The sequence below is a fragment of the Crotalus tigris genome, unplaced genomic scaffold, assembly GCF_016545835.1.
Source record: "Crotalus tigris isolate CLP2741 ecotype Arizona unplaced genomic scaffold, ASM1654583v1 scf7180000017725.2566008, whole genome shotgun sequence".
Classification (NCBI taxonomy): Eukaryota; Metazoa; Chordata; class Lepidosauria; order Squamata; family Viperidae; genus Crotalus; species Crotalus tigris.
The window spans coordinates 1,252,298-1,272,791 of record NW_024096593.1 but is presented as its reverse complement, the minus strand read 5'-3'; the positions used below and the strand labels follow the sequence as shown (position 1 = coordinate 1,272,791).

Below are 20,494 nucleotides of genomic sequence, written 5' to 3'. Positions count from 1 at the left end.
GATTTTTCAAAACAATTTCCATATTAGCTATTAGATAGTATGTTTTGTTCGCCATATTTATAAAAGACACTTGCCTTATTAGGCAGAAAATATGCCAATCCAGCAATATCAAAAAGTTGGAGACATCCCAAGAGATGTATTCAGATATTATTTTAAATCTGAATTGTTCAATTGCTAGCTATGCAGTCTATCTGCAGGAGTAAATGGCCTTTCTTGAGACATAAGCCATGATTCCTCACCAACTTAGCAAAACCAATCTTTGTGTGTTGGGTAGAGAAGAATAAGAAATCACCAAGTGACACTAGACTCCTTGTCATTATAACAAGGATTTATTTATCCTGTTCAAGGATAAATAACTCAATGTAATTACCTCAAAATTTTCAAGGAGTTATACGATTCTTCTTCCACCCAAGGAGATCATGCAATGGAAAAAAATCTTCTGGGCATCAGATATTTGCACTTGGGCTTATAAGATCCCTAATAATCAACCAAAAAGAGTTATGGATGATAACAGCATCAAGTAAAAGTTATTCAGTTAAAAATGAGCAGCACTGTTCCTGTTTTGTTAAATGCTGGACAGCTGTTCTGCTAGTATATTCTTGTTAATCTTTGACTTTTGATCTTTCAATATTCTGGTGAAGCAGGATTTCCTGACCACATTGGAGGGCTAGCAAGGATATGGTAGATCTAATAAGAAACTACATATTTCCAATACTTTCTTTATTATAAAAAATGGTGTTCTAAGCAATGTAAAACCTTCTAGGGAACCAGAGAACATTGGGCAATCTTGCACATACATTTAATAGTTTACATATCAGCACCACAATCGCAACAAGCAACAATTTCATGCTATAAAATGGAGAAATAGCTATATATTGAATATTCAGACGTTGATGGCACTATTTTGAAATTGTTATAGTTGACATACTTATTTAAGAAAAGAATTTGTCTTGTTTATTCTTCACTTTAACATATGTTATGACACTGAAATCCAGGAAAGTATTGTTTGTTATCTTTTCATTTGTCTGTGAGTGTTCTGGTTTACTTAGAGCTTTGTGGGCTGTATTAGGATTTCCTATTTCAGTCTAAATAATAAGTTTAATCTTTCTGAATTATCTAACATCATGTCAGCTTACCTATGCTTCTCATGATATTTAATGTACATAATATGATTTAACCCTATAACTGGGAAAAAAACACAGAAGTTGAATACCAAAGAAAGGACTAATAATAGTTATCAAATGAAAAAGTGGTTTGTCTGCTTGTGCAACATAGTGAAGAAAAAGCTGCTCCAAATACATGTGCATAGAATATATAATGAATGACTTGGGTACTTTGTCAGCTCGATATATGCCACCCTTAGGCCTTAGATTGGTGGCCAAGATTGTCATTTTAAAATCATTCAGAAGGAGAGGCAGCATTGACACACCTTGACTTTTAGCACCGTAGCCAGTGCCTATTCAGCCTTAGCCTAAAACCAGGCCTGATTGGATATATGTGTGTTTATGTCTACATGTACTTATAAGCTGTATATTTTAGGTCACCGTCACTTTACATCTTAAAAAATATGCTTGTGCCCAGTTTACTGTTAAGTTAAACTAATAATTATTATGTGACTATTCAGTCTGGTAAATGTAATTCTTAGTTTAATATATTCTTTTATATAGTTTCAGGTTATTTTGAGGCTCCTGGGGTCCATAGGATTTGGGATTTGTTTGTTCGCTAAAGATCTTCAGGGAGTTCTAATGTAAATATGGCAGACTGACTTTTTGCCATAAATTCACTTGAAATATATTGTTCAGATATCTTTCCCATACACAGTATTATACAACTCATTTTGTAATATAGATTTTAATATTCTTCATTTATGAAATTGTACATCTTTCTAGATACCTATTCAGAAACATCATGAAACCAGGGAGTACTGATAACAATTAATATTTTAATTCTTAATAGCCATTTTTGCACTGGTGACTCATAGCATCTTCCAACATCATTTATTTCATTAATTGCACTATAAAAGATCACCCTCATTCTATTATATTTGTGCAGTATTTGCCAGATGATTCAGCCATTTTTCTCTTACTATTTCTAAATCTCTGTGGAGTATCTTTTTTTAAATATAAAATATGACAATAAATTAGTAAAACAGAATTTGATTGATCTCAGTTTCCTGGGTATTAATCATTAAGTAATATATCTGAGGAGCATCCTTGCATTATATATACACATTTTTAAAAATTATGGAAATCTATCAAAATTCATGCAAAATCTAAGGGGTAATAACATCAAAATCTGAAACAATTTGAGGATACTAATTACTAATGCGTGGTAAAGTATTTTATAATGCCACTTGGTTGAGATGGGCAGCTCTACAAAAATGAATGTATAAATAAAACTATCTATCAGGAAGGAAAAAATACTATTTAACTTTGTTTACAATTTCAGTATTTTGGTTACATTCTATGGATAATGGTTGTTAGCCAGGTATACAAGTTTCAACATATGCTTGTGTGAATCCATGTCAAGTCAGTAAAAGGTATGTTTCTAGTTACCTTTGTAAAAAAAAAAAATAACAATTATATTTCTAGTTATCTCTAGAAATAGGTTAAAGATGACTGAAACAGTTTCTTCTAATTAACACATTAGAGATTGCCCAAGTAGCATTAGTCTTTCAAGCAGTGATATCAAATCAGTTCTCTGATTTTGGTAGCAGTACTGTAAGGATTAGGAGAATGTAAGAGACTATTGCACTGATGGCCAACCCAGAGACTATTAGATTCAAGAGTTTTTTATAGTTTTAAGAGAAAGTATTCATCATTTGCATTGTGCATTAACTTTATTATTATAGAATTTTCTATGATAGAGACTAGATTGTTTTATTCATATACTACATATATATTGCATTAATCAGTATCACAATTTCTGTCCTTTATCCAAGTAGACATAATTTTTTGGGGGAAAGAATTTTATTGAATTGTTCAGAAGCACAGAGATGAAAATCAGCACATTGCCCAATTCAGAAGCATTTTCTTTGAATTTAAAATAATTGTGTTCCAATATAGTTTATTGTAAAAATTTTCTGACTTCCATATAGCCCTTTTAATAGTGAAACAGAATAAAAGAGGTCAAATATTCTGTCTATGCTCTTTAGTCTGCATTTCTGTCCTGACAGAAAAGAAGTTCTTTTCTGAAGGATCCAAACTGCCCTGGAAGAAGCATTTAATCTGGAGGTACTAAAAACTTATCCAGGAATCCAACTTTGCAAGAACATTAAGAATTATGGGCATTGAAAAGCAGCACTTGAGCTTATATAGACAGATTATGGCATTAACAGATTATTATTACATTATACAGACTCTGAGATACCACTTCAAGACTCAGAATATAGTTATGATTTTTTTTCAGAATGGAAATGCAAAACTATGCTGAAATGAATTAATTATGATCCAAATTATTTAGGGTTGGCCTAAGCATTCCAGGAATTATAAATCATATTGCGAGAAAGGAATGCAGATAATTTTTACCAAATTGTTTTGCCTCCACAATCTCACAACTATTCTGTTTTTTTTCTTTAATCCTTTGGGACAGATTTCGGAAGACATGGAAAGGGGAACACAAGGAAGGAAGGGGGAATCAACACAGATTTATCACTGATCTTCCATCAGTGGTAATTCTTTCACTTGATCAAATGTTTTCCACCAAAGAAAACCAGTTCATGGCCAATGAGTATTCAGAGACTAATTTAGTCAAGGAATAAATCAACTCACTTTATTATAACATGGTAGTATGAAGGAAATCTATAAAGAATGCCTAGTAGACAAGATACGTCCCCTTCTTAAATAGGACAATTTTAAAATGCAGTGTTTGTGAAATAATTACATCAGTTGTTTTAAAGATTAGGTTTGTCAGTATTAGAGTATTTAATTGCTTGGGAAAAAATAATGGCAGACATCACAGTAATATATTATGCTTTAATCCTGTATGAATATTTTTAGGTTTGGTGTAGCTTTAAAGTGACAATCAGAGTAATAATTTAGAAGGCATGTGGACTCCAAAGTATTTCTTAGAAGCAGGGTTTATATATGTTAAGTAGATATATATCATTAAAGTATGTTAGAGTTTGACTACTCACGTTAGACAATGTTGTAAATATGGCCTATATTTATAAAATAAAATTTGAACTGGGTACACTATGGAAAAACATAATGAAAAGCCAAAAAGTTCCCACATTTGGGTAAGAGGAAGAATTGGAAGCGTGTAATAAAGAGGTTACAGGATGGGACTAATGAGAGCTTATTCAGCAGACTCTGCTAGTGTCTATATCTGAATTATCTAGATTGCAAAAATTCCTATGCTTCACTGCATTAGATATAAATATAACTGAAATCAAAATTTCTTTTTGACTTTGTCTTGCCCACAACTGTTTTGGGAATGGGGGGGGCTTGCATACCCCTCAAAAGTCAAGTGGAACCCTTGGCCCAGATAAAGATGTGCGCTAGTACGTTATCTGTTGAACTAGTACTTATTAAAAAATGAACTAATTCATATTTTTAAAATACGACATTATTTAAAGCAGTCCATGTGCAAAGGAAGCACAGACAAATCTGTTGAAATATAGAAAGGAAGTAGAAACTGGAACTGTCAGACTGGAGCTGGATAACACTGATCTTAGGCTTTAGCATTATCACCAACAAACACCAATTCTCTTTAACTGTCAATTCCTCACTTCTCCACCCCCTTCCCAAAAACTGTCATTTCTTGTCTGTTATTTCACTGCCTGCTCTTTGAGTGGAATACTATACTGTATAGCAAATTATTTCTGGCCAGTGGAAGAATTTATATATTTTGTCACAATTCCTGGAACTATTCCAGAATGCAGACAATTTCTTTAGAGACTTACTGGTGTGTATCGCTGTGTATTCTTCAAATGGATTTATTTTATAACCTACTTTCATTTCAGTCGAATACATATGCTGGCACCTGTCATATTTTTTTAAGGCTTAAAACCTTATTTTAAAGGCACTTATTGAATTTACTATGTATCTATATATTCTTACACTAATATATCATTGTGCATGTGTACAAAAAGGATATTTTTTTTGTTGTTTGATACCTAGGATTCCACAAAATAAATTTGGAACTCAGATATTAATTGTGAGCAAGGATAATGGCAATAAGAAAATAATTGCTAGGTCATTATTTGTGATTGCTTATATTTGGTAGGAAGCCATTGAAATTATAGATAATTATGTTATCAAATTATCTGTGCACTTAACAGGAAAATCATCTTCATTTTAGTCTTGAGAATTCATGCTTAATATGCTTTCATCATACTGTAGTTTTAATATTATCCAGTTAGAATAAATATATTATGTTAATTGTTATTAGCATATACTAGCTCTGTAGTGATGTCAGGTAGATGAAGTTCACCAACCCCAAATGAATCTCTTACGATGTCTGTAAGAGTTTAGAAAACAACTATTGAATAATATAAAATGTCAATTTGCCCAAGGAGTATTTAGTAAAGAAATAAATTAATTCACATTATTATAATATTGTAGCATAAAGGAAATCAGTAGTCAATATTTTTATTAGATTTATATTTATTTGGGAAATAGAAATAATGATGTTTTACTATGTGATATATTTTTTAAAAAATCCAAATTTCTAAGAAAAGCCCATCAAGCCCCAAAATGTGTCTCAAATGTCACCCTGAGACTAGAGTCAGGCCTCACAAAAGTGAAAGCTAGAGAGTTGGTAACAAAATTATTGGCTCAAACTCAAGCTCTTGATCTTGTCTCATTACTATGTGGGAAAAGGCAGTGCCAACTAAAATCTCATCCTTGGATTTCTTTCCAGATTTTCTACTCAGCATGGGATAGGATCAGGGTAAAACAGTCATTAAATAGCATTTTGCAGACACAGAGCATCAATTGGATCTAGCCAGGTGCCCAACCTTTAATGCCAGTGAATCCAACAGGTACTTTGCCTCTCCTATGACTTAATTAAGTGATCTCTAAGTACCTAACCAATTAAAGACCTTTACTCTAGCATGATGTCATGCCTTCCACTTGGCTGTCCTTGAAGGCTAATATGGAAAAATTCCTTACCCAAAAAGATAATGCCCCTATGACTCTGGACACACGAAACTACAGAGCATGTATTTCTCCACTGCCTGTAATACAGAAACATTCATACTAGCCTTATCTCATCATTATTTCACAAATTTTATAGGACAATTCTACATCTCCCTGCTACTTTCAGATATTCTGTGTCCCGTGGGAACCAAGGTCACTCTATGTTAGAGGGTTCTTTCTATTGGAACCTTGACAATATGGAGTTTCAGAGAAAGGAAGCCCCCCTCCTCCACAGAGAGAGGAAGAGAGTAGTTTTTCTCATGTTTTCTTCTCTTTGCCCAGAAATCATAGCAACTTATACGTATAATCTTTAGCAACTGACATAAAAACCCATAAATGTAATGGTTCACTTCGGTGTAGTAGGAAAGATATTTTAAATGTGAGGTAAATATTCATCTGGTTCTTTAATTTTTTCACTGGTATAAACATTTGGGTGGACATCATGTACATAGGAAAGAAAAGTTTTTTTATCTGTCCCAAGCTGCTTCATTTCCAAAATTCCAAAATGGTAAGTGAGCACCTGTCCACCCTAGATGAGTTCAAATCACCAGGACCAGATGGACTACACCCCAGGGTTCTGAAGGAACTGGCAGATGTGATCTCAGAACCACTTTCAAAGATCCTGGAGACTGGGGAACTGCAAGAGGACTGGAAAAGAACTGAAGTAGTTCCCATCTTCAAAAAAGGGGGAAAAATGGATCCAGGAAACTACAGACCTATCAGCCTGACCTCAATACCTGGGAAGCTCTTGAAAAAGATAATCAAGCAGCAAATCAGCGAACACTTAGAGGCAAACAAAGTCATTATCAAAAGCCAACATGGGTTTGTCAAAAACAGATCATGCCAGACAAATCTTATTGCATTCTTTGACCAGGTGACAAAATTAGTGGACCAGAGGTATGCTGTGGATATAATTTACTTGGACTCCAGTAAGGCATTTGTTAAAGTAGACCACAACCTACTACTTGATAAGATAGAAAAATGTGGCTTAGACAGCATCACCACCATATGGATTCATAGCTGGCTGACCAACTGTACTCAGCGTATGGTCCTCAATGGAACTGCATCTTCATGGAGGAAAGTGTGTAGTGGGGTGTCCCAGGGCTCTGTTCTGGGCTCAGTGCTCTTCAACATCTTCATCAATGATTTGGATTAGGGGATAGATGGGGAACTCATCAAATTTGCAGGCGACACCAAGCTGGTAGGAATAGCCAACACTCCGGAAAATAGGCTTAAGATACAGAAAGATCTTAACAGACTTGAACATTGGGCGTTTTCAAAAAAAATTAAATTCAATGATGAAAAAAGTAAGGTTCTACATTTAGGCAAGAAAAAACAAATGTACATGTATAGTATAAGTCAGACATGTCAAACTTGCAACGTCACATGATGTCGCACAACATATCAGGACGGTTTTTCTATTGCCGGCAATGGGGTGGGTGTGGCTTCTGGATGACGTGTCCGGCCCATGGGCCGGCAGTTTGATACTCCTGGTATAAGCGGTACCTTGCTCAATAGTAGCAACTGTGAGAGGGATCTTGGAGTCCTAGTGGACAATCACTTAAATATGAGCCAGCAGTGTGCTGCAACTGCCAAAAAGCTACATTAAAAGCTACATTAACAGAGGGATAGAATCAAGATCACATGAAGTGTTAATACCACCTTACAATGCCTTGGTAAGGCCACACTTGTAATACTGCATCCAGTTTTGGTCACCATGATGTAAAAAAGATGTTGAGACTCTAGAAAGAGTACAGAGAAAAGCAACAAAGATTATCAGGGGACTAGAGGCTAAAACATATAAGGAACGGTTGTTGGAATTGGGTATGTCTAGTCTAATGAAGAGAAGGACGAGGGGTGACATGATAGCAGTGTTCCAATATCTCAGGGGCTGCCACAAAGTCAAGCTATTCTCCAAAGCATCTTAAGGCAGGACAAGAAGCAACAGATGGAAACTAATCAAGGAGAGAAGCAACCTAGAACTAAGGAGAAATTTTCTGACAGTTAGAACAATTAATCAGTGGAACAACCTGCCTTCAGAAGCTGTGAATGCTCCAACACTGAAAGTTTTTAAGAAGAGACTGGACAGCCATTTGTCTGAATAGAGTTTCCTGCCTGAGCAGAGGGTTGGACTAGATGACCTTCAAAGTCCCTTCCAACTATTATTATTATTTTTTTTAATTGAAAATTTTTAAAATTTTACAAAACAAAAGATTCCCCTCCCCAAACCCTCCCAACCCACCCCAACCCTCCCCCAACCTTCCCAGAGCTGAATACGGGCTTAATTAAAACTTAAAAGAAAAAATTTTAAACACATGTAAACCATAAACAGTTAATTACAATAATTAAACAAATTATAAAATACTTTAAGACCAATATATAAAAAGCAGATAAAATTATGATTACAATCATTAGACAAATTATAAAATACTCTAACACCAATATAAAACTAAGAAAAATAAATAAATAAATAAATAATTAAAAGAAGAAAAAAGAAAAGAAAACCCCAAAAAAAATTTAACAAGAAAATTAAACCACCCTTAAAATTTTATAAGCTTTAAGTGTAAATTATTCAAAAAAAGCTAAACATTTTCTAATGTCATACTTATATTATTTAAAGTTTATCCATCTTTCTTTATAAACACCCTCAAAAACACACATATAAACATTACTTATATCATTAAAATTCCCTTATACATATTTAAAACAGAATATTCCTTTAAATGCTCCTTAAATATCTAAACATGCACTACCTATCTAAAATTTTCATTCAATCTCCATAATATCATACTTATATTATATAAGATCTAATCTATCCCTCTTTCTTTATCATCAAACACAAAAATAAACATATAAACATTAGTTATACCATTAAAACAAAATATTCTTTTGAATACTCCTTAAATTACTAAACTTAAACTTCTTATCTAAAATTTTCATTCGATCTCCATAATCTTCTCTCCTCTTTACCAATAACCAATTCCATCCACAATGAACTGTAATCTGTCAATAACCTGAAATCAATCTATACATTCTTTATCGATCTCTCTTATCCAAAAACCTCGAGAGAAGTGCTTGGAAATTTGCCCTTGAAGATTGCTCCAAAAAGTTCATAGATCTTGCTTCTCCCGCAGACTCAGAAACAAATACTTGTGAGGCTTCCTTAACCTCCTTCTTCTGTTGCTCCTTTTCTTTGTGTTTATGTGTTACACGAGTTATCCTCTGCTCCTTCATCTCAACTTGTTGAGGCCCCTCAGTCTGAAATTTCCCAATTTTCATCAATATAGGCTCTTCAGACTGCAATTCTGCCTTCTTCTTTTCCAAAGCTTTAAACATGATAGGTGGCGATGAACATACCCCCAGGACCGAAGTATAAAACTCTTTTGCTTTGAAAACAGTATTAAGTCTATAACGTGTCCCCGCATAATTCACCACCATTTCAGTCGGGACATCCCATCTGAACAACATTTGCCTCTTTTTAAGTTCATCTGCTAAAAAAGCAAATTCCTTTCTTCTTCTTAAAATTTTAGATGGGATCTCCTTTAAAATTATAATGTCTTGTGAAGCAGTCTGAAACCTCTTATTGTAAAAAGCTTGTATAATTTCATTACGCAGGGATCTTTTCCCAAAATAAATTACCACATCTCTTGGCAGATTTCTTTGCTTTGCCACCACAGAATTAACTCTAAATATTTTTTCAATTTCGCTAAATATTTCCTCTTTTTCTCTGTCCAGAATCACAGCAAGGTCATTTGCAACCATCTCTCTCAGATCTCCTTGCAAATACTCTCTCAAGCCTCTAATTCTTAAAGCATATTCCATTTCTCTATATTGAAGCATAAGAATCTCATCTTGAGAATTTTCCATCTCTTTTTCCATGCCTTCAAATTTTCCCTCCAACAGCTCCACTTTATCTGCAACCTCTTCTACACGAAAGTTCAACTTTTCAAGAATAGAGGCAAATCCTTTTAAAGCCAAAACTATATCTTGCCTCAGAATCCTATTATTTTCCGCTAAAATCTCTTTCACTTCTCCCCTGATTTGAGATATAGCATTTCCCATTATGTCTTGCAAATCCTTTACCGTTAGTAACTGTACCAAAGGAGAGGGTGATACTATTGATTTAGATTGTTGCACTGATGATATCACCGAAGAAGAAACCACCTTAGGAACTGTGGGAATTACTGGACGCTTTGGAGCCATCTTAGAAAAGGGAAAAAAGAGGGAAAAAAGAATTAAACAAAAAAGAGGGAGATTAACTCCAAAAAATCAAAAACTCCTTCAAAAGGAGATCATTGTAATAAGAAGAAAAAAGTTAGGAAAAAGAAGGAAAAGGAAAAGGAAAAAGAATAATTAAATAGAAAAAATTCATTCCGTTTTTTTTTAAGTACAAAAAAAAATCCTTTAAAAAATAAAAAAAGTTAAACAGAAAGGGAAAATAATCCTCCTGAAATCCAAACCCAACATCAAAAAATCATTATAAATAATCAAGTCCGTTCCATTCCGTTCCAGTCATTTAAAAAAAAAAACCAAAAAACTTACCGATCGCCATTTTACTTTCCCTTTCAACAAAAGGAGAAAACAAAAAGAGGGAATAAAAGTAAATCTTTAAATTTTAAATCCAAATAAAATCGGAAAAAACAAAATCCTCTATTCAGCTCTGTCCGCTTTTAAAAAAAACTCACCAGATCACTTTAATCGCGGAGGTGGGTGCAGCGGCTTGTTTTGTCCCTAGAGACAAAAACAGCTGGGAAGCGGAGACAATCTGAACTCCATGGGAGCACTCTTTTCACCCCCCAAAAAAAAACCCTTGGGGGTGCATCAGAGGCTCTACCACTATTCAGATGATACTCCCCTCCCTCCCTTCGCCCGGGAAGGAGGTTTTGAACCGCAGAACAGTTGATGTCTGCTGTTCATAGCGGTTCTAACACTTTCCCAGGAGGACGGCTACAAAGTAGCCGCCATCGCGCGCGCAGATCCACCGGAAGTCCTATTATTATTATTATTACTATTACTACTATTGCTATTATTATTACTACTATTACTACTATTATTACTATTATGTTAGTGTGCCGATGGCTTCAGAAACTTCATGATATTGCCACAAGGAAAGCACCATACCATGAATTGACTGGGCAAAGGCTTTCCAGACCCCATGCTTGTTTCAAGTCTACCATGTCATCTCCTCATCCATTAGTATGAACCCTGGAGAAGAATCATATTTGTGCAGATAACTTGGGAAGGATCTCAAAGAGGCAGTAAAAGAACACAACTGCCTCAACATCAAGCTGTGAGGCTTTTCTGCAATCAAAACTTTCCTTACTTAATATAACATGCTTACATATTATTTCCAAACAATTAAGTTTCATAGCATTTTGCTGAAGGATAATTATAGTACTATGGTCTCCTTATTCTTATTTAATTATATAATCATTAAAATTCTGCCATAATGTTTACATGCACACTTGAGGGCAATTATTAAGTCTCCTTAAGGTGTGAAATATTGCAATTGGCAACCTAGCATAGCAATCACCTACTCCATGCTGCGATTAATAAGAGTACACCCATTTTAAGAGAAGACTATAGCTTAGATTTACTTGATTTGCAAACCCCAGAATTATTTATTAGCAACAGACAGATGGATATGAATGAGGAAAAAGACTTGTGTCACTGCCAATCGGAGTAATAATTTGGGGAAGGGGCCAAAAGAGTTAAATTCTGAGTTCTTGGCATCGCCCTGTAAGGCTGGGAAAACTGCCAATTTGAAGCCCTTGAACTGTTGTTTTCAGTTAGTGATCTGCATCAGTGGTTCTCTAATAGTGAAGTGTGTATCATAGATGAAAAACAGAAGTAGTATACAGGAGGGAAAGGGTATATCATTGGAATGTTAATTATCTTTGTGTAAAATAGATGATCCGTGTTTCCTTGTGCCTGAGTTCTGAATAAGGGCTGTGGACCTGTAAAGGATGTTCAAGGATTGGAAAGAAAACATCTATACAACCATCAGGGAAATTGTTTTATCTAGCTGATGAAGGATTGCAACTTGGAGAAGAAGATCATCCACAGCAAGAATGTCTGTAAATAGGCAGATTGCTTTATCTTACATAGATGGAGTGCTCAAGCTGCAGCCCCAGGTTTATATGTGGCTCCCAAAATCTTGGGTGTGACTCTCTATGTCCGTCTAACAGCTGTCACCAAACTGTATTTCTTCTTTTTAATTTGATAGAAGACAAGAACTATTAAATAGGCAGAAAAATAATCATATTATTGAGCTCAAATTAATATACATTAAGTTAAATCTGATTTTTTTTAGCTAGGCCACACCATTTATTTGTCCTCGTCCTGTCCCAGTTTTGGAATGCAATCGTCCCCAACAAATTATTCAAAATCTATATGTGGGCTTCCTTTAAAAAAGTTGTGGTCTTTTCTTAAATTATCAAAGTCACTTTTGCCACAGCTTGTACACTGATCTTTCTTGGTCTCTTTTAGATATTTTGCTCTTAGACCATTTGCTGTTGAATGTGTCTGGTGAAGCACAAAGCTTGAGCCTGTCCCAGGTTTTTTGTGCCTACCATGGAAACAATTGAAGTAAACGTCTTACTTTTAAATATTTTATTTTAATACAGTTGTCCTTTCTGCCTTGACAAGTTTTATATATTTCTTATGTTGAAAACAATAAAAAGCTATTACTGGAAAATAGTAGGTTGTCAGATACAGTATACCTGAGACTAAGGCAAAGATCTGGCATTTCTGTTACTATTATTAGATGATATATATTTTAATCCATTAAGCAATTTGGTATACATCAAATGTTTGGACTACTATCATAATTTACTTTTATAGCCCACTGTTGGCTGTAATGTATTGGAATTTTAATCCAAATACCATCAGTGTCAGTTTGCTATCCTACTCTTTTACTTATTGCATGCTTCTCATTATGCTAAACAATAATTTATTTCATTACCTTCCATCGAATGCACCAGAATCTGTTAAATCATCCACAGGGTTTATAACCTGCAGTGGCTAGAATTGCACAGCACACTAAGTCTGAATCAATGTTATCTTTACCAGCTCTCTATAAAACCATTAGGTAACTAATTTAATCATCCTAATATTTTCACTGATATAATTGCATGGCAGTTGCCCCCATTCCTGGACCAGGAGGTTCTTGATCATTACTGCAGCACCCTTTAGGTGGAGCTGCCCTTTAACAGCCTGGAAGCTTTAACTGATATAGAATCTGACAGTATGTACAGTCTGGGTGCTTCAAAGTTCATATGTGTAACACCACTGCTGCTAAAAACCTTCTTGCCAGTATGCTTCCAGGTGCATTTCAGGTGCTGGTTATCATCATTAAAGCCTTATATGAAATGGGGCCAGATTACTCTTGGGACCATCTGTGTCTGAGGATGTCCGTCTTTTCCATCTGATCTGACGAAGTGGGCATGTTCCAGATCCTCTCTATCAAACAGTGCTATGTTATAGGACTAAGGATTGCTTGGCCTGTGGAACGGCCTTTCCCTGATATTTGGATGGCTCCAACCATCTTGGTCTTCTAGAAGGAGGACAAAACGTGGCTTATCCTCCCAGTGCTAGGGTCAAGATGTTAAGAAAGCTTAATATCCATGTGTCTTATGGAATCATTATATAGTACCCCTTTCCTTGGACTGAAATATTTTAATGGATTGTGGGTTTTTATATTGTCTTTGTATGTATTGTTTTACTTCTCAACAAAATAGAGCTGTATAAATTTTCTGCTACTAAAAGATTTTGGGAAGCTACCAGATATCAATAGGAGATACATGTAACAAGATTTTGATGAATGATAATTTGGACAAGTTTATATATTGGTATTCCAAATATCTGTCTAAAGTTCTTAGACCATAATAAGAACCAGATTTTTTAAAATTATATCTGAAAACACAATGCAAGCATATACAATTGTTTCAAGACCAGAATGTCATGATTTTTAAAATGCATTGAACAAATGCATACAATTTTGTATTTGATTATGTTTATGGACTTTTTTCAAGGAAGGCCCTAAGTAATTATGTGCTACAGTAATCTAAGCATAAGATAATTGAATTGGATGTGTGGCGATATAAAACACCATGTTGTACATTGGCATTTGGAAGATAGATTTTTAAACCTAACACTTTCATTTTGATTCCTGCTATTATTTATTATTTATTCTTTGCATTGCATCAATAATAAGAAAAAGAATGAAACAAAAGACTTAAAAATAAGTTACAAAACTATTTTTTGAAGAGATAGCATGTATGATATTGAACTAAGAAACCAAAATTATAAAACAAGATATAGCTTGAAATTGTTTGAACGAACAGTAATACATTTTTTTAAAAACACAGATATCTTTCTAACAAATTCTTTCTAACTTTCAGCTTCTGTTGAAAGGCACAAAGTACAATAGTGTGATTGAAGGGAGGGGATATTAGCTAAACAGAAAAAAATGGTGAAATGTGTACTTTGCAACTTGTTCAGTCAATTAATTTCTTAAAAAAATAACTTTATGCCCTGTGTTTAAATCTGAAGGCAGTATGAACTTTGTTCTTTATATATGGTTACAGCCTATGGTAACTATGTTATTATTAATTATAAATAAACTCTCTAATCCATGTTTCACAATGCAGCTCTATATAAAGAAACGTGTTCAATCTACAATTGTAAAAGTATGTTAAAATATTAATATTTTCCAGGAACTGTGAACATTAAACAATTTTAAGTAATGTGATGAATTAGGCTACAGAAATAGTTAAGCAAAGCATTCATTATATACCACAGCTATTTTATAATTGCACATCTATTGTAATCTTAATTAAAGGCTACATATTCTAGGAATATATTCTCACAATCTCATTCTTAATTGGCTAAAATTCAGTTTGTTTCTTAATTCTCAAAAATAGCAGCTTTTTTGGAGTTCCTAAAATATTCTTGGCAAGAATATTTTGTCATGCCTCCTTCCTAGGACTGAGAGAAAGTGACTGGCCCAAGGTCACCCAGCTGGCTTTGTGTCTAAGGCAAGACTAGAACAGATATTCTCTGTTTTTTAGTTTGATGCCTTAACTGGTTATCTTTGAAGCACTGGCTTTTTCCTATTCTCTGCCATATATCTTAGCAAATTTAATTAAGATTTCTATTTTGGACCACTTGATCTTTACAGATTTCTTAAAATGTATTAAGGCTACTTAATGCATTTTATACGTAGACCTTCAGGTTTGAAGAAGACACTCTATTTTGCACTTCGTTTTGCATCTGTGCACACAGCGGTGAATCTGCATTCTCAACCTGGAAGCAGAGTCTAGCACAATGGAGGCACTGGAAGTCTGTTGTATTGGCAATTGTGGGTGTTATTCTGTGACATTGGTCATGCTTTTCTTTTGGCGATGCCTGTCTTCAAAGCTGATGGAGACTCCATAGCACAGGGACGCTAGTGCATTCTATCAGCAGCTGCCGGTTTTAATTCCCTTGGCTGGATATCACAATTTCAAAGGGTTTCTTTCACAGTATCTTCATAGTGCTTGTGTGGTTGGTCTCAAGGTCTCTTGTCCAACTCCACTGGCAAGGCAAAGCACACAGGAACTGGCAAGGCACACAGCAGTCATTCATTGTGATGATGTGTCTCACCCAACTTAGTTGGACTGTGATAATCAGTGACTAAATGCTGGTGGACTCCTTATGATCCTAGATAAATGCAATATTTTATCTGTTATCTTATTAACAGTTTCATTCATATCATCATAAATAAAAGAGATTGGTGTCTATGGGGATTCTTAATCATCCAGGTCATGGTTGTCCCATAGGGGCTTTTTAAAAGACAACTAGGCTTTCTTGGGGTTCCCCCCCCTTGAAAGTGTTTTGTTTCTCTCCAATAACCTTATTCAGTTCTAACTGAATGGTGGGGAATGGAAGGATTTATATTCTTTGCAGTCATCTTGTTGTTAGCACTCTGAAGGCTGGTCACTAGCTCTCTGAGAGACATTGCCACCACTTGGAGCTTTATCTGTAACCTTGGGGTCACCTGAATCAGAATGCAAATGGGTGTAGAAACTTCTTGGGACTGCTGAAAGGACTGTGTTGTAGACAGGAGATAGGTGAGGTGTATTTCTTCTCCTTTCTTGAGAAAGAGAGAGCTGTTAAATTTTAACACGTATAGCCTCTTTGACCCCTCCTTCAAACCAGTGGCCCTCTCTGCTCAGAATGTGGAATTTGCTGTCTTCTTTGGGGAAACAAAACCATAACTTCACTTCACAAACCCATGGCACACAACACAGGTGAAAAAACCCAAGGAGAGAATCTTGTTAGGGCAAGATTCAGCAGTCATTCTGCATTTGAAAGAAAAAGGTCACTCTTTTGAAGACAGCAAGTTATATTTTCTTCTTTAAATAATCATTGCATTTTTGTATGATCAAAAAGACATAGTTAAAACAAAACATAATATAACACATGTACACAGTATTACAGCAGAAAAATACTCTTCTTATTTGTGCAGTTTTATCCATATTGTATATCATGTAGCTCCTGTATATGAATATTGAAAAGATTTTGGATATCTTTCAGATTACATATACCACATAATAATTTATTTATTAACTGAATTTTAGGAGGAAACAGATTGAAGAGCCAAACTTTCCGTCTGAACTGGGCTTGGATTTCACTGGAAAAAGAATATTACACAATAGATGAGGATTCCAAGGTTCTGGAGGTTACTCTGAAACGCAGAGGATATCTTGGGGAGACTTCATTTGTTAGTAAGTATGGTTTTAGTGTGCTGAACTATTAGAAATGTAACAATGTAGCTTTATTATAGAGAACTTGTGATTTTATAGTTTTCATGGTCAAAAGATTTTAGACACTATAAAATTATTTAAAAGAAAATAGACTTTGATAGTATAAAATATATCAACAAGTGTACAATAATGGAGATGGTAACAAATTTGTCATTCTGATATTATGTACTTTAAAGATTTGTATATGTTATGTAATGTTTATGTTTATGTTATGTTTCTGAATGCAGTATATATTAGTCTGCATTGCATACCTTAATTGATTACCCTTTATAGTACAGTATTTTTATGAATGCCCTCCAGATTCATGATTTTTTTACATAGGGCTGTACCATTTACTTTTGAAATTGCTTCTTTTTAATTTAGATTCAAAATGCATTAATCCTTTTTATATAAAAATCTTTCTAACTAAGGAAGGTTGTTCTCTAGGGACATATTAGCAATTTGTTGCTGCTTTTTCTTGATTTCAGTTATGTGACCTCTTCAAAACTGTTACAACAAATACTGGCTGGTAACAACTTAATGCAAAATGAACAAGAAACATAGTATGTTGCTGACATGTTTGTAGTCAGTTATTTGTTGATGTTGAATTTTTTCAAAAATTCATCAGCTTTCCTACCTAGGCTAAAATGGGGAAGAGGAGATGTCAGAGGTGACTTCAAACATTTTAGTTTTTAAGGCTGAAAGTATAGAAGTGACATTTAGGAACAAATGCTACAACCTTCTTCAGCATGGTGTCCCTTAGCTTATCCCCAAACATACAATTTACACCCAAGAACATAGGTTCCCAAACCTTTGGGCACCAGGGACCGGTTCCGTGGAGAGAGATTTTTCCACGGACCGGAGGTTGCATGGTTTTGTGTGCTGCCTGCATCCCACGGATGGGGCTTTGCTTGTTTGTGCGGACCGGTTGCTGGCATGCCGCAGCCCAGTACTGGTCCATGGCCCGGGGGTTGGGGACCCCTGCCCAAGAAGACAGAGGCAGCACTGACTTGGAAATCAGCAGTTGTGGAGAACTTAAGAAATTGGAAGCTTGTTTTTGCATATGACTGTCTTTAGGCAAATCCACCCAGCCACTTTGCTGACTCCCATCCCCATGATGGAGTCTGCAGGATAGGGGCATATAACTCTCACATTTGGCTGTGTAAAAAATGAACCTTTGCCTTGCACTCATCATGGGTCATTGTGGCTAAGGACTGTAGGCAATGTGGCCAGGGATGCCAAAATGATGATCAAAGAACTGCCCTGCTTTGGTGGGCGGGTTTTTTTTTTGTTGTTGTTGTTGTTTTGGGGGTTTTTTTGTTTTTGGGGGATTTTTTTTGAGAATCTGATAATGTTGGCTGAGTTTGTTTCCAACAAATATTTAGAGACTTAGTTAATACAGATCTTTTGCCTGACTTGATTATCTATAGTTTACGTCCATAATATCTTTGTTCTTTCTCATTCCTTGTATTCTTTTCCAACATCTTTTACTTATGGTCAGTTCATAGATCTCAATACGTATGTATATTTTCTTCAGTTATTGTGCTGCTTACCCCAACCATTTTGTATTCCATCCACTTTTTCCTCTCCAATTTCCATCATATTCACTTTCCTATATTAAGATTCTTGCTTCCAATACTTTGCATTTGTTTAAGACACTAGAATCCTACCAATGAAGGTAAATATACATGTCCCAGGATAATGTTGCAGGATCCAATCTGAGTCGGTCACCAGGACCAGAGGTTTTATGTTTTGAGCTTTCGGACTAGTGCTGGATCTCATCTTCAGGGAATTGCTAGAGAGAAGTTCCCTGAGAATGGGAGCTTCAGCACGAGTCCAAAAGCTCAGAAGACAAAACTTCTGGTCCCGGTGACTGATCCAGATTGGACCCTGCTAGAATCCTAGGTCAAATGAATTGGACTTTATTGAGTCAGTATCTTAAGCCATCTGATAACAGCCATAGTATATAAAAGATTGCAGCTTGGAATGTAAGAGAGGTTATTAATTATGAATTAACAAATGAAAGAAGTGGCTATGTTGAGTTTTAAACTAAACAAAGGTGATGTTGTAATACTGTTGAATACAATTGAAAGAAAATGTCCTGATCTTGTGAAGTTCCATGAATGTATGCAGAAAAGTAAAGGTGTAGCTTTAATTATGAACATAGGGGCTAAAATATATGTCAGAGAGAACTGATTGATGTCACCTGCAGTAAGTTGTGGGAGCATATGAAAACAGATTTCAGTGTTGGCATTAGTTGCATATTACAGTGTTCCCTAATCTTTCCAGCTTGGTGGCCTGGAAGGAAAGGGAGCAGCAGGGAAATGTGTGTGTGCATAGCCTCCGCACGCATGCACAAATGGGCCACACATGCCCACAGCACACATGCTAGTACCCGTGTGCATGCAGAAATGGGTGGCTGGTGCCGGCATGACACTGGCAGCGGTGCTAGCATTCCCGCACATGCACAAATGGAGCTGCTAGTGCCCACATGGCAGTGCTACTGCGAGTGGGGATGGCTCACCAGCTATTCCTGGGCCCCGGTGGCCAGAAGGCTGCAGCCCGGTACTGGGCCACGGACCCTAGGTTGGGGACCCCTCGTATATTATAAGTGGCAATAATGGAAGAATAAGATGTACATTTTGGGAAAGCATTCTAGATTAGGTATTTAGAGAGCCCAGAATAAATGGAAATAGTGCCAATTTAATGAGCATCTGTTAGAAAAAATCTACGTGTTTTGAACATATAGTTTAAAAATAAGATTCTTCATGCACACGTCATACAAAGTAACAAATATAATTCTAAGAGAGTAGACATTTGAGTGTATATGGTACAAAAATGATGAAGTGTTTTCAAAGTGAGAGATAAGCAAAGCAATACTTACAATATTAAGATAGAAAAAAATCAATATGGAAGAAAAGGGAAAGAAAGTAAGTAGTCAGTATAATGAAGAATGACCAAAGAGAAAAAAATGTATAAAAAATGGAAGGTATATTAATCTCCCGAAAGAGTGAAAAAGTGGAAATACTGTAAAAAAATGTAAGAAGTGTGAATATGCAATAAGGACTGATGCAGAAAGTGAAGATGAGAGAAAGGTAGTGTATATAATGTATAATGAGAAACTGATTGTCAAGAAGATCAAGAAATGGTTAAGATTAAAAAGAGGTAGAGAAAATATAGATGGGTTTTGATAGAAATATAAGTGTTTTGGAAGAGAGTGAAGAAGGTTAACCAAAAGCCTCTACCAGAGTAAATAGAATTTAAAATAAAAAAGATGAAATGGCTTGGAATGAAATTGTAGTGAGGGAAAAATGGGAGGAGTATTTAGAATGAAAGTGATATGTCAATGAGTGGAATTGTTGCTATGTATAGTAAAAAAAATATGAAAAGGGACCAATCGGCTAGCATAGATCATTATGATTTGCTTCCAGAGTCCTTCTACAGGAGTTGCTTAATCTGTATGACTTACAGATTGATGTTTTGTATATTTCTCTATACAAAAAGAAAAGTACCAAGAGTTACTACATAAACTACAGGCAGATTCATTTGTTGGCAATGTTTTGACAA

At 35.3% G+C, this 20,494-nt stretch overlaps 1 protein-coding gene across 2 annotated transcripts in view; it reads left to right on the top strand.

Moving 5' to 3' along the window:
• The window catches only part of FREM3 (FRAS1 related extracellular matrix 3), a 79,099-nt gene that overhangs the window by 11,738 nt on the left and 46,867 nt on the right, over positions 1-20,494 (top strand). For both annotated transcript variants that reach the window (XM_039338958.1, XM_039338959.1), the window contains exon 3: positions 16,763-16,909. In XM_039338958.1, coding sequence (XP_039194892.1) covers positions 16,763-16,909 — 147 coding nt within the window. The remainder of the gene's footprint in view (positions 1-16,762; positions 16,910-20,494) is intronic.